Genomic DNA, 15325 nt, shown 5'->3' on the forward strand with positions numbered 1-15325 from the left:
TAGGAAGGTGACAGAAGTGGAAGAAATAGTTGATTTACTAAATGATCACTTGGTAATGGCATATCATCCAAGTGGAGATTTTGCAGTTGCTCATGTGACAAAACCTGACGTGAAAATTGAGGTAGATGAACTGGAGGTGCTAAGCATATTTAATAATATTAATATAAATACAACAGTGGGACTGGATAGCTTGTCGGCCCATGTGCTATGAGAATGTGCAAAAGAACTGGAAGTGCCTTAGATGAAATTGTTTAATCTAAATCTCAGCTCCAGCAAAGTTCCAAGGGAGTGGAAAGAGGGTAAGATAGTGCCTTTACATGAAGGAGACTCCAAGACAAAAGTAGCAAATTACAGACTAATTAGTATCTTGAGAGTGGTAGTTGAAGTATTGGAAAAGTTGGTTATGGTGAAATCCAGGAATGGGTGAATAGGAATACAATATTCTACAAATTAAAGATACCAAGAAATTATATATTTGGCTTAATCAAGTATAAGCAAACAAAGTTTGCACCCGAAGTATTTTCAGGACTGGGTAACTCATATAAAGAAGCAAAGACTCCACATCACCTGCTTTAGTATCCCATAATGCAAAGCACATCTCCTTGCAGACATGTATAAAATGTATAATGCAAAGTGATGTGAAGTCTTAGCTTCTTAATACGAGTTGCCCACTCCTGAAAATTCTTCAGGCGTAAACTTTGTTTGCTTACACTTGGATAAAGGATTAAGCTAAGTATATAATTTCTTGGTATGTTTAAATTATAGTATAACCAAGTGAAAAAACTTCCAACAAAATTCTACAGTGGATATCTTTGGTTTTGTAAAAGGTGGGTCCTGCCTTAGTAATTTACTCACATTTTATAACAGAGCAAAAACAGAATTAGATAAAAGAAATGATTATACCAACACTGCTGGACTTTTCAAAGGCTGGTTGGTTTATTGTTTATTGTCACGAGAACAGCAAAGGTTACATACAGCAATACACAAGGTCAAAAGTTACAGCAGTACATAAATAGTCAAAGACAAACTAATAAACAATATGCATGTGCAAAAACCAAACCAAGCAATGAAGTATCTAGATATAAATAAAATTTACAGCAAATACCACATGGAAAACATAAGTTACATAATGAGCATGTATTTTCTTGATCACAGAACTAATGTAAATAACTATTTGGGAACATTGATCAAGTGACAGATAAGTATTTTTAATACCGACTAGTTTCACCAAACTTAAGCTGTTGGCATCGTCAGGGTACCCTGACGATGCCAACAGCTTAAGTTTGGTGAAACTAGTCGGTATTAAAAATACTTATCCGTTTACACTTGATCAATGTTCCCAAATAGTTATTTACATAACTACTTGTACCCTGATGATGCCAACAGCTTAAGTGTGGTGAAACTAGTTAATATTAAAAATACTTATCCGTTTACACTTGATCAATGTTCCCAAATAGTTATTTACATAACTACTTGTACCCTGATGATGCCAACAGCTTAAGTTTGGTGAAACTAGTCGGTATTAAAAATACTTATCCGTTTACACTTGATCAATGTTCCCAAATAGTTATTTACATAACTACTTGTACCCTGATGATGCCAACAGCTTAAGTTTGGTGAAACTAGTCGGTATTAAAAATACTTATCCGTTTACACTTGATCAATGTTCCCAAATAGTTATTTACATAACTACTTGTACCCTGATGATGCCAACAGCTTAAGTTTGGTGAAACTAGTCAGTATTAAAAATACTTATCCGTTTACACTTGATGATGAATGTTCCCAAATAGTTATTTACATAAGTTAGATGGATATGAAGCTAATGGTATGAATGAGGAGGTGGCTGACAGATAGACATCAGACAGTAGGATTCATGGAGTCGAATCTAGGAATGGGGGAGCGACTAGTGGAGTGAACCTAGTAGGTGGTATTCAGTTGTTTTCTGATAATGCAAAACAAGGGAGGGCAATAGTTGATAAAAGTAATGGAAATCTGCAGGATGATTTAAATGTACTGGCAGTGTGGGCAAAGGATAATGGTTATCAGTTTAATGTTACAAAATGATATATTATGCACTTCAGAATGAAAAGATTACATATTGTATATCACATTAATAATACTGGATTTTAAGAAATTGGGGAAGTTAGGGATTTGGGGTAATAGTAGACAGAGAGTTGAAGTTCAGAAGGAATACTCCAAAAGTTGGGCAAAATAGTTCAAAAAATTACTTGCATGTTGAAGAACAAACTAATTAATAAAGATAGGGAGGTTCTTATCCCTTTTTATAAGACTATGATTTGGCACATCTTGAATACTATGCACAGATTTGGGAACCTAGGTTTCTTGGGGATCAGGTGGTAGTGGAAAGGATCCAAAGATGAGTGACCAAGCTGGTGATAGGGTTGTGTAATGCTCCCTATGAGAATAGATTGAAGATGTGTAGATTGCAAAGTTTAGTTCATAAGTGAAAAAGAGGCAAATGATAGAAACTTATAAGTTACTAAAGGGGTTCTATAAGATAAACACAAAAGAAATTTTTTAATATATGAACAAATAGAGAAAGAACTAGGTAACTGGAAGTTGTGTAAGAGTGTTGTTAGTAGAGGTTTGTGGAGTAGATTTTTTTGCTGAAGTGTGGTGAATGAGTGGAGTGAAATGCTAGAATTAGTTTTGAATGCCCTAACAGTGAATCGATTTAAGGAGAGGTATGATAAGTATTATTATTATTTTTACTATTATTCAAACCTCCATGGAGTCAAAAGACTCTACGTGGGAGGTCCTTTCTAGGAAACACAACGTCTGTCATACCACTGTTTGAACTCATTGACCGTTCTTGCTCTCATCAGTTCTATCAGGCAATGCATTCCACAGTTCAGCCATCCTCCATGCAAAGAAAACACTCCTTACCTTCTTGCTCACAGCTTCCTTTTGCAACTTCCAGGGACGGCACCTTGTCATTGCTCCTTCCTGCTGTTCCACCAAGCAAAAGAATTCCCCAGTGTCAACCATGTAACTTCCTCTCAACAGTTTAAAAGTCTCAATCATATCACCTCTCCTTCTATCTACTAAACTCTGCAGTCCACATTCCCTCAGCCAATCCTCATAACTAACATTGTACAGTCCTGAAACCATCTTTGTTATCTGCCTTTGTACCTTTTCCACAGTTAATTTATCCCCTTCAAATCCTCAGGACCAAATTTGAGAACAGTAGTCTAAATGTGGTCAATGGAACGATAACACTTTCATCTCTGTAGGTCAGCATCCTTCTCAGTATTGCAGCAATCCTCTGGGTTACCTTAACCACCTATGCAATATGTTCTGTGAATTTCAGGTTTCTATCAATCATCACCCTCAGATCTCTTGTCTCCCCTACTTCCTCCAGTACAGCTCCTCCAATCGAGTATGCAGCCTCCCATTGATGTGCCCCAAACCTCAAGACCTTACATTTTGCTGCATTAAACTGAGACCCTATTCAGTTGCCCATCTGTCTAGTTTATTCAAATCCTCTTATAGGGCTACCATATCTGCACTATTACTAATAACCATTCCCAGCTTCACATGATCTCCAGACAACTGAATATCCCTTTGAAATCCACTGACAGTGTCATTGATATAAAGGTTAAACAATACAGGTCCCAGTACTGAGCAATGTAGGACCCCACTTGTAACCTTCTGCCTCCTTGATATTGCCCTATCAGACAGCCAGTCCTGAATCCAGTTGACTAACCTGACATCTAAACCCATGTGCTGCAACTTAAATATCAGCTTGTCGTGTGGCACTCTGTTAAATGCCTTTGAAAAATCCAAAAAAATGGCAGTATATGCCTTTCTCTCATCAACTGCTCTTGTCACTTTATTATAAAAGGCAATCATATTACTAAAGCAAGAGCACCCATTAATAAATCCATGTTGACTCTCACAGATAACATTACCGTCATCTGCCCAACGCTGTATATAGTCCCTCACTAATTTCTCCAAGACCTTAACAACTACTGATGACACATAAACAGGCCTATAATTAGACACTTCCAGTCTGCTACCGCGCTTATGCAGTGGCACTATCTTACCTTCCTTCCATTCCCTGGGTATAACCTTTATACCTTTCCCGCAGCCAGACTTTAATTGAAAAGTCAGGAGCTGTCAGTTCTTTAGCACATTCTCTCAAAACCCGTGGTGAAATACTATCCATTCCTATAGCTTTACTGAATACGCAGAGTACTCTGTATTTGGAGCAAACTCCCCTCTAAACCTTGAACCTGCACTATCCCACTAGTATTAAAACTTACTTCTCCAGGATGAAATATTCAAATAGTGTTCACTGAATGACTCCACTATGTCCTCTGCATTAGTCACTCTATTCCCATTTTTATCCCACAATCATTTCTCCTCCTACTGGCCACACAGCTAAAAAATTCCCTAGGATTTTCTTTGGATCTTAGTGCCAATCTCTTCTCATGATGAAATATTCAAATAGTGTTCATTGAATGACTCCACTATGTCCTCTGCATTAGTCACTCTATTCCCATTTTTATCCCACAATCATTTCTCCTCCTACTGGCCACACAGCTAAAAAATTCCCTAGGATTTTCTTTGGATCTTAGTGCCAATCTCTTCTCATATTCCAGTTTTTGACTTCCTTACCATACTAGTCATTCTCCTGGCCTGAGTCTTATATTCTTCATGTATCTATTCTCTACCGTTCTCCTTATATCTCTTCCATAATCTCTTTTTTACCTGCAGTTTCTATTTGATATTGTTTGTCATCCACTTTACACCAAATTCTGTCTGCTTCTTCACTCATGGAATACGGCTTACTATTGCTGCTAACAAATATTCCTTCACAATTTTCCAAGCACTAATGATATCCCAGCTTTTCATTTCTTCCCTCCATGGAACTTCCCCAAGTTGATAATCTAAGACTATTATAATTACCTGCCTTATAATTCAACATATGTTCTCTTCTCTTTGATACTCCTGCATGTGTATTCATCTTGCAAGTCAAAACCACATGGCCACTCTCTCTAACTGGGGGGGGGGGAGAATGTGATATCAGTTATAATCAGCTCTTCTCTCTATTACATGTTGCCTAAGACATTTGTCCCTCAAGAATTCTAGAAATTCCATTCCCTTATTACTACATACATTTTCCTCTTCCCAATTTATACTGCTGTAGTTAAAATCTCCCATAATAGTCATTCTTCTTGCACTTGTCAAGCTCAACTGCCTCAACATCCCCTGCTCCTCACCCTCTGTGCTCCTTGGCTTGTAGCAACACCCCTCTAAATATCCTGTCTTGCCTGCCTCTATCTCACACCATATGCTTTCAAAACCATTAGTGTCACTGCCTTCCAAAGCCTCCACTCTTAGAGGACATAAGCCATCACATATCATAAGCAGTACTCCACCACCTCATTTTCCCTTCCTATCATTTCAAAAAATGCTGTACCCTGCTCCTTCTATTTCTGTTATTATATCATCTTCTTTCCATTAGAGATTCCAGTAATCTTTTGACAGGCTGATGCTATCAGTGCTGCCAATACATCTCCTTTATTCCAGATACTCCTGGCATTAGCATAAAGCATAAAAATATCACTGTTTCTATATCTATCATTATCCCCTCTTGACTCCACTGGACTCAGCATTACCTGATGTCGTTCTCCCCTTCCCCCAATCACCCATTCCCACAAGAGACCATCCCTGCTACCATAGGTGATACCTGACACACCGACTCTTTCAGAAAATAGCAAATGCCTACATCCTGCTTTCCAAATGCAAGTGGTCTCTCGCATACAGTTCTTTTCTGTCCTGAAATGCCCTCCAAGCATTCACGTATTCCAATCTTCTCTTCTGACACTATCTATCATGCTATTCATTATTACTGCTCTTCTACTCAGTTCATCTTTATCATACCTGAGCAACACACATACTATCTTTCCTCCTTGCATTTTCTTTTGTTCAACCTCAAGCATGAACGTCATTTCTCTCCCCACCCGATTTACACTGCCTCTCAAGTCATTCATGCTCACCATCGCAGTCATCTCATCCACCCTTTCACCCTGCTTAATTGCCATAGCCACACTTTCTATTGTTCCTCTAGGCAAACACTCCTCTTGCATTCTATCTGGCATACCACAGATCGAGTCTCCATATATCACTCCTCTTACCTCTCTGTTCCTTGATTGCTCACCTGCAACCCCCCCCTCTCTCTCTCTCTCTCTCTTTCTCTCCTCTAACCCTTTCTCTCTGTGTACCCCTGCTATCCTGGTATCACTCTACCCCTAGTTCTAGCACTCCCTTACAGCATTCTTCACATTCCCTCTCTCTTACTGTTTCTATTCTCTCCTCTTCTGTCATTCCCATAACTCCTCATTCCCTATCTTCTGCTGTTTCTGTTCTCTCCTCTTCTATGATTCCCATAACTCTCTCTCTCACTCCTACTCTGATTCACCTTATATTCATCTCTTCTGTTTGCCTAGTCTTATCTTATTCCTGAGACATTCCACCTTCTCTTTCAGCTCGTCTATCTCTCTCTCCGCAAGTTAAGCACTCTTGCCTGTCATTCATCCTCCCAATTAAGACCTTTCCAAAAACTTCACAATTATTCAAACTTTCCACACTTCTCACTCTTATTTTTTCATTCATATTTTGCTTGTTATTCTCTCTCTCTATTACACTACTCATCTCTCTCTCTCAGTTGAGATTCCCCTGATGCAACAAGATCAGTTATGGTAATCTAACTCACAAAGTTCTTCCCATTGCCTACATTTTGTGCATATATGTACTCCCTCTTCTCTCACCCGCCACAACTGCTGGGATGCATACATACCACAAGCACCACATCCCACAAAATTCTGTCATATGTTACATAAAATATGGTCCTTAAATGGGGGAGGACTTGGTAACATGCCATTTGTAATTGGAGCTGCCGCCATCATTCAAAGTGCAGAGGAACCACTACAACTAAACGATCTACTATACTATGTTATAAGTTCTATTGTAAGCTAATTTACTTAAGTGATACTATAAGTATAAACTATATTTAACTATACTAAATAACAAAAACTTATCTTCCACTGCAGATGCGTCTGACTCTGACCTGGCCTTCTCGGTAAGAACCAAAAATAACACAATATAAACAACAACTAAACTCCAAAAGCAGCACCACTGAAGGACTGTATTACTGAAAAAAATGTAGCACAATTCGTGATAACACCGATTAAAAACATTTTTTTTTTTTAGCACAGCTCAAATCTAACACCACACTATGCATAAAGGTTATTGTGGATCTCCCACAGTGAGTCTTTTGACTCATAGACATATAAAAATAATAATAGTAATACTATGTTTAAAGTTGGATCTAATATGTTGGCTACATTCTTTTGTTTATTTTGAAGCTGTTTCATTATTTCTTAAAATATAAATTTTCATAATAATTCAGAATTTTAATTATATAAATTATATTTATACCAGTGAATGGTTTTTATGAATATATATTAGCTATATCATTCTTTTTTTTTTTTTTGCAAAGAAGGTGCAATGCTCAAGAGTATTATAACAAATGTTTTCTTGTTTTCAAAGTTCAGTTTTATTCCAGGATTTGATGTCTGCTGCAGTCATTATAGATGAGCTTCACCAGCCATGGACTTCACTATCAAGAACACTTGCACATATGGCAACATTTCTTTCTAAGGTAAGCTTCAGTTTAGGCTAAAGTTCATGTTTGACTAAAAATTCTCTCTTAAAAATTTGTAGGACTTGAAAAATACACCTCACTATTTGTCAAAACAAACAAAAAATTAGCATGTATACTGGAAAATTGGTCAGAGATCATATGTAATTAACAGGCAAAAATACTACTTGTGGGTAGTAGATGGCATACTTTGTGAATGGCAGATAGTGGCTTAATGCATAAATGGCAGATTAAGTAGAGTAGATGGTTGGTTATATGGTGTAGAATGCCCTAGTTCCTGTGAGTCCTTGGCAAATCTACAAAATTTCAAAGATTTTGTGTTTATATAAATATTGTATGCCTTTTTGTAATTTTGCAGATTTGTCAATACTGAGGATAACCACACTGCATTCAGGTGATGAAGAAATTAATCATCAATCTTAGTCAAGATTGATGACTGATTGCCAAACATGAAATTTTCAGTTAGTAAGAGAACCAGAGAAACTGCAGAGGAGGTGATAATTATGACAAACTGCAAGAGAAAGATGTTAGCACTAAATAGGAAGTGATCAAGGGATGGTTTAAGTAAGCAGTATTGGAATGTATACCCAAGAACAGGGGAATAAATCAGATAGGAGTTAAATATAGTATCATTAAGCATGAATTTCAAAAAAAAATTTCTGGAGAAGAAAGGTGGACAACAAGCTCATAAAAGTACAAAGCACAATAAAGAAGGAAGACAAAATCAGATTGTAAGAGCAAATTAGTGAAGTAGAGCAAAAGAAAATCCCTTTGGCTATGTGGCAAGTCAAAGGAAAACTGAGTATGGAAGGATAACTTGAACGAATGTTAAACTCATATCCTGTATGTTTACCACATGCAGACTGTTCATTGAACATTCATTAAATTTCAATCTCTACTAGTTTCTTGTGAATTGCTCTGCACTTCTTCAATAGAGCAAAAAAAAAAAAAAAAAACCGATATTACATTGACTGGGTTTGGCAACAAGCTAAATGGTATCGATAATACAGAATATTTGAAATAGGCTAACATTATATTGGATGGCTAGTCATGTTGTAACATGCAGAATGTCTGAGATCTGTGTATACCAGGTTTTGATAAAAGCAGTGGCAGCCGGTGAAAATTTTAAGTGGAAGTGCTGCATATACAAAAAAAAAAATCTTTTATTTTCTAATCAGTAACCAATTTATATTTTGAATCTTTCCTATTTTGCTGTGTCATTTCATCTTATGCACTATTGTGAGACACCAACCCATCTGGCCAGCATGGTGCTATAAGCCCAAATATCTCCCCATGAATGAATGAATAAAATAGGAAAATTACATACTGCTCATCTGTTGCCCAGCATAAAAAGGGACACGTCCTGAACTTAGGCAGAGGGTCTAGGTCGAAAAATATGCTACAGTCTCCACTAGCTACAATGAGTCCACCTACAGTGCACAATGATAGAAGGATATTAGTAGGAACATATAACTGCAGATCTCTATGGCATAATGATAGATTGGAAGAACTGAATAAGGAATTGGAACATATAAAATGGGACGTTGTGGGCCTTTCTGAGATAAGAAAGAAAGAAGAAACTCTCATGCGATTAAAAGATGGATATCTACTCTGTGAATGTGACAGTAACTCAACTGGTGGTGGTGTAGGAGTCCTAATAAATAAAACAATCAAGGACAGTGCCCTGTTTGTAAATAAAATAACATCAAGAATAGCTGAACTAAGTCTCTTTATAAATAAAAGATACCAACTGAAAATTATACAAGTATATGCCCCAGCTATGGACCATCCAGATGAAGAGATAGAAGATTTCTATGAAACATTAGAATCCACATTAAATAATTCTAAAGAATTCTACATAATTTTATAAGTGATTTTAATTCTATTCTATGATTGGAAGCAGAGATGACCATCTGAATTCCATCGGTAAATTTGGATTTGGACAGAGGAATGAAAGAGGAGAAAGACTTATTGAATTCGCAGAAGAAAATAACCTCTTTATTATGAACAGCTTTTTCAAGAAGAAAATCAACCGAAAATGGACTTGGAGAAGCCCAAATGGACAAACTTACAATGAAATAGACTTCATTCTCTCCAACAAAAGATATATAATAAATAATACTGAAGTGCTTAATAGCTTTAACACAGGAAGTGACCACAGACTAGTAAGGGCAAAAGTATGGATCAAAAAAAAAAAAAATGGGAATGGAATAAGCACATAAGAAAAAAGTCCAATTTAGTGAATCTATACAACCTTTACCACAATAAAAGCTGTTATAGAGAATCACTCAAAAATGAACTAAAAAAGTTAAACACAGCTACTACCATCGATTATGCTAATGAAATATTAACAAAATTTATCTTGAATTGTGCACTAGAAATAGGAGGTGTAAAAAGGCACCAAGGAGAGGAAAAACTAAGACAGGAAACCTTAGATCTGATGAAGAAAAGAAGAGATATGAAAAGAGATTTGAATGACACCAATAAAATAGAATATACAGAAATTTGTAAAACTATACGTAAAAGGATGAAACATGAACTTAGATCATATAATACTAGGAAAATTAAAGAAACAATAGAAAACAATAGTAATATGAAGGTCCTAAGACGAACATTATCAGTTGGAACAAAGGAAATAACTGCTGTAAGAGGAAAAAATGGTGAACTGATAAAAAATAGAGATGTAATAATCAAAAGAATTCAGGAATTTTATACTGAACTCTATGAAGACAAAGACCGGGACATCCAAGAATCATCTATGGATTACTCAAGTGAGTAAGAACATGATGTCCCTGAGATCTTACAAGGTGAAGTGGAAATGGCACTGCGGGAAATGAAGAATGGAAAGGCCCCAGGAGAAGATGGAATTATGGTAGACTTCTTAAAACTGGGAGGAAGCCCTGTCATCAAACAGTTGAGTAAACTCTTCAATAAATGCCTAAAACAGAGAAAAATTCCAAAAAATTGGAACAATTCACTTCTAATATTAATTTTTAAAGAGGGCAATAAGGAAGAAATTAAAAACTACAGACCTATAAGCCTACTCCCCACCATATATAAAGTTTTCACAAAAATTATAAATAATAGAATAAAATCTAAACTTGAGGGAATGCAATCCTATGAACAAGCTGGATTTAGGAAGAATTACAATACTTTGGACCATATTCACACGTTAAGACAGCTCATTGAAAAATCAATTAAATACAATAAACCCTTATGTCTGGCCTATATAGACTATGAAAAAGCATTTGATTCAGTTAAAACATCTGCAACACTAAAAGCACTTGAAACCCAGGGAACTGAGAAACCATATATTGAAACACTAAAACATATTTACAATAATGCAACTTCTGTAATTAAATTATATGTGAAAAGTTCCCAATACAAAAAGGCATCCGGCAAGGCAACACCATATCTCCCAAATTATTTACAGCTGCACTAGAGGAAATCTTTAGAAGCCTTGATTGGGAAACAAAAGGAATAAACATAAATGGAGAAAGGCTGCATCATCTGAAATTTGCAGATGATATTGTCCTGATAGTAGATAATCTTGAAGATCTGGAAGAAAGGCTAAATCAGCTAAACGAAGCCTCCAGAGAAATTAGATTAAAAATAAATAGAGAAAAAATAAAAATAATGATGAATAAATACATAAACCATAGAACTATCAAAGTTGAAAACCATGAAATAGAACAAGTTACTTAATATGTATATTTGGGCCAATTGTTATCCTTTGAGGAGTGCCAAAGAAAAGAGATTGAACGAAGAATTCACCTTGGATGGATGGCTTATGGGAAAATGAGATCCATATTCAGAAGTGACATCCCTATGAGTCTAAAAAGGAAACTTTCGACCAGTGCAACAACACAACATCGCATGGAAAGAAGTACGCTAAAAATAACATTAAGAGATAGGAAGACAAATATTTGGATAAGATCTCAAACAGGTGTCATGGATATTGTAAAATACATTAAACAGGCTAAGTGGAGATGGGTTGGCCATATTGCCAGATGCAGTGATGGGAGATGGACTAGAAAAACAACAGAGTGGAGACCAATGGATGGAGCAAGACAAAGAGGAAGACCGAGAAGAAGGTGGAGAGATGAACTGGAACAAATTGCAGGAGTGAGATAGATGGGAGAAGCAGAAAACAGAGTGATCTGGAAAATCATGGGGGAGAGGGAGACCTTTGTCCAGCAGTGGACTGAACCAGAAAGTTGAAGAAGAAGAGAACCAATTTATTAATAAATAAATTTACATATTAAAAAATTGCTTTATTAAAAATATTTCACCCTCATGACGAACAAACACCAATAACAAAAGGTACGTATCTCACAGAAATAATGCGCGCAAGCATACAATACACTGCTCAACTGAGCAGTATTGGATGACGTGCAATCACAAGCGCAAATGAATATCGGCGAGTCTGGCTTCATTTGGCCAAAGCCGATAACTTACACTGCGTTAAATCGCAGTGTGTTTTGTGTAACGATAATTGAAAACATATAATTATTTTCATATTTTCAACAGTGACACTCATCATAATTCAGCCTTGTATCTATAATAAATAAATAATTATATGTTATTTTAACAGAATAAAATAAGATTTGCAAAAAATAGTTCACCCTCACTACGAACATGCACCAATAATAAAAGTTCTCACAGAAATAATGCACACAAGCATATGATACACTGCCCAACTGAGCAGTGTCAGAATGACTTGTAACATGCAATCACAAGCGCAAATGAATATCGGCGAGTCTGGCTGCAGTTGGAGAGACTGGCTGCAACATGATAATATCGACATTGCGTTAGATCGCAGTGTATTTGTTTTCGTAATCTAAAGCATTAATCGAACAATTCCAATTATTAACTATTCAATCACTGTCGAAACATAAGCTGTAACCTTTAATATGTTGTATTGCATTTATATAATGTTGTAAGCATTGTTATTATTTATAAACACAAACAAAATATAAATTTTTCATTTTTTCCTTGGGGGTGCTGCAGTGTCGCAGTGCTTATGTACGGGCTGCCACTGCCACTTACCATAAGTAATCAGTACCAAAAAATTTCATAAGTGAATTTGATAATTGGGAGACAATAGAGATCAGTTTCCCCCTTCCCAATAAAATGATTGAAATTATTTTATTTTGCTGATATAATGGTAAATGTTTTACTAACGAATACGCAAAAAATGCATTTTATTTATTTAAATAAAAAACAAGTTAAATTTGTATACATCAGTCCCATGTTCGCCTTCATCTGTTTCAGCTTGTTCCACAATGCCAAGTTTGTTTTGTATTCAATTCCTTAAATTTTATAGATGTACTGGTTTTGCTTGTGCATGAAGTTGAATCAGTAGCATCACTTTTCGTTGTTTTTTTTTTTTTTTCCTCTATTGGTACATCATAACTAGGTAATAAATTTAGCAGTTAAAAATGATAGTGAAAAAAATCACTAACGCTCACTTATAATAAAAAAAATTCTGGAATCTCAAAACACACACTTTTGTATGTACTACATGAGAGTCAACCCCTTTACTGAAAATATCATCCATGACAATAGCATGTTTTTTTCCCACTTCTTTGTGCTTTGGTGTCTCTCTCTCACACACACACACACACACACTATCTTCTTATTCTTGCATAAGACAAGAAGAAAAATCGAAAATTTTTTTCTTTTCCTCTAACTAATCAGAAACAAAAACAATTCTAATGCAAAAAAGCAGATCAAAATTTGGCAAGCTTGAATATATCTTTGTTTTGATATTTTGTGGATTCAGTCTTTACTACCAAGATTTATTTATAATGTAGAATTTTTTAAAATGAGTGAAATATGATACCACATGTTAGTGCCAAGTATGTTGTTGTTATTTCCTAACCTCCATGGAGATCACAAGACTCTGTGGAATGCACTAGACACTGAGATGCGGTATCATATTTCACTCATTTAAACTGGAAAAAAGAAATGTCATTGCATCATTAAATTGCATTTGTGCAGATTTGACAGAGATTTTTTAATATATTCCAGAAAAAAAAAACAGTGGAATGTAGATGTTATGGTAAGCAGACATTCTCTATATATATATATACAGTATTATCCACATTTCTCTATATATTAATGATTTGCTGTCACAGTATACTGGTACTCAGTAATGGTTATTGGATGTGTATGTATTTTTTTTTTTTAATTTTCTTCATTTTATTTGTGCTATTTTATAATGTTGGATTTATTGAAAGTAATATATATTTCAGTAATAAATTTAGTTTAATCCTTTATCCAAGTGTGAGCAAACAAAGTTTGCGCCTGAAAATAACTTCAGGACTGAGATCCCAACACGCAACAAAGGTGGATCAAGCTCTCAACTCTTTGTCTCCCATAATGCAAACCACATCTCCTTGTGGACATGTATACTGCTGTGCATTAACGGGGGGGGGGAACTACCCATTTTAAATTTATTATAGTCTAACCAAGTGAAAAATAAACTTTCAACATCTTTCTCTAAATCCAGAGTAATTTAATAATAAGGTGGCACACCCTTTGGCAACTCATATAGGTTGGGATGACCTCTCATTGCTTCTGCCTTGGTGTCTCTACTGGGCCTGGCTCCCACTGACGAGACCTCAATAAAGGTCGAAACCGGTATGGGTAGTGCCCCCCCCCCAATCCATAGCAGTATACTTCTCCGCAAGGAGATGTGCTGTGCATTATGGGAGATATTGAGACAAGGAGTTGAGAGCTTGATCCACCTTTGCTGCGAGTTGCCCGGTGTTGTACTACCTTACCTTAGTCCTGAAGATATTTTCAAGTGCAACCTTTGTTTGCTCACACTTGGATAAAGGATTAAACTAAATTTATTATAGTCTAACCAAGTAAAAAATAAACTTTCAATATATATTTCAGCTGCAAAAGGAAGTAAGCATTGAATTATCTGAAAGCATTTTTGGAGATGTAGGAGAAAGAGGTGATGAATCCAAAGAATATGAAAGGTATAAATATATTCCATTATCATGATTAACTTTGCATGGATTTCCTGTTTTATGAGATCTGCATTTGTGTTTGCAATGATCCTTCATGTTTGTGGACAAAATCTTTTCTTTCCAAAGAAAATTAATAATAATAATAATAATAAAATGCAGTAGATGCTTGTGGATCCCCTTGTGAATGAACCCAGTGTCCAAAGAAATTCATTATAGTGTAAGTTTTACTGTAGTGAATTTATATTTTTGTCTCAGGAATAAATATCCTGAAAAGTATATCACTCAATTGGAAGATAAATTGAACATGAATATTCTTAAAATTAAAGGATGGAGGATTTGAATGAACTGTTGCTGTAAGTAAATTATAACATATGCCTGTTTAAGCAAAGTGTAAGGTTACATACATACAATTTGGATCAAAGAAGTTTCTGTATTATTATTATTATTGTTGTTATTATTATCATCATACATCTCAGGAAGATAACTTGAATATGAATATTCTTAAAATTAAAGGATTTGAATGAACTGTTGCTGTAAGTAAATGATAATAGATGCCTCTTTAAGCAAATTGTAAGGTTACACACATGCATTTTGGATCAAAGAAATTTCTGTATTATTATTGTTGTTATTGTTATCATCAGTCTCACAATCC

General features: G+C 35.6%; 1 protein-coding gene across 1 annotated transcript in view; it reads left to right on the forward strand.

Moving 5' to 3' along the window:
• The window catches only part of LOC150096517 (uncharacterized), an 84893-nt gene that overhangs the window by 52504 nt on the left and 17064 nt on the right, over positions 1-15325 (forward strand). The window contains exons 4-5 of the mRNA XM_090408632.1: positions 7595-7690; positions 14597-14682. Coding sequence (XP_090264758.1) covers positions 7595-7690; positions 14597-14682 — 182 coding nt within the window. The remainder of the gene's footprint in view (positions 1-7594; positions 7691-14596; positions 14683-15325) is intronic.

Source organism: Typopeltis vanoorti, chromosome 18 (genome assembly GCF_054136105.1).
Source record: "Typopeltis vanoorti isolate ZY-2024b chromosome 18, IOZ_Tvanoo_1.0, whole genome shotgun sequence".
In the NCBI taxonomy this organism is placed as follows: Eukaryota; Metazoa; Arthropoda; class Arachnida; order Uropygi; family Thelyphonidae; genus Typopeltis; species Typopeltis vanoorti.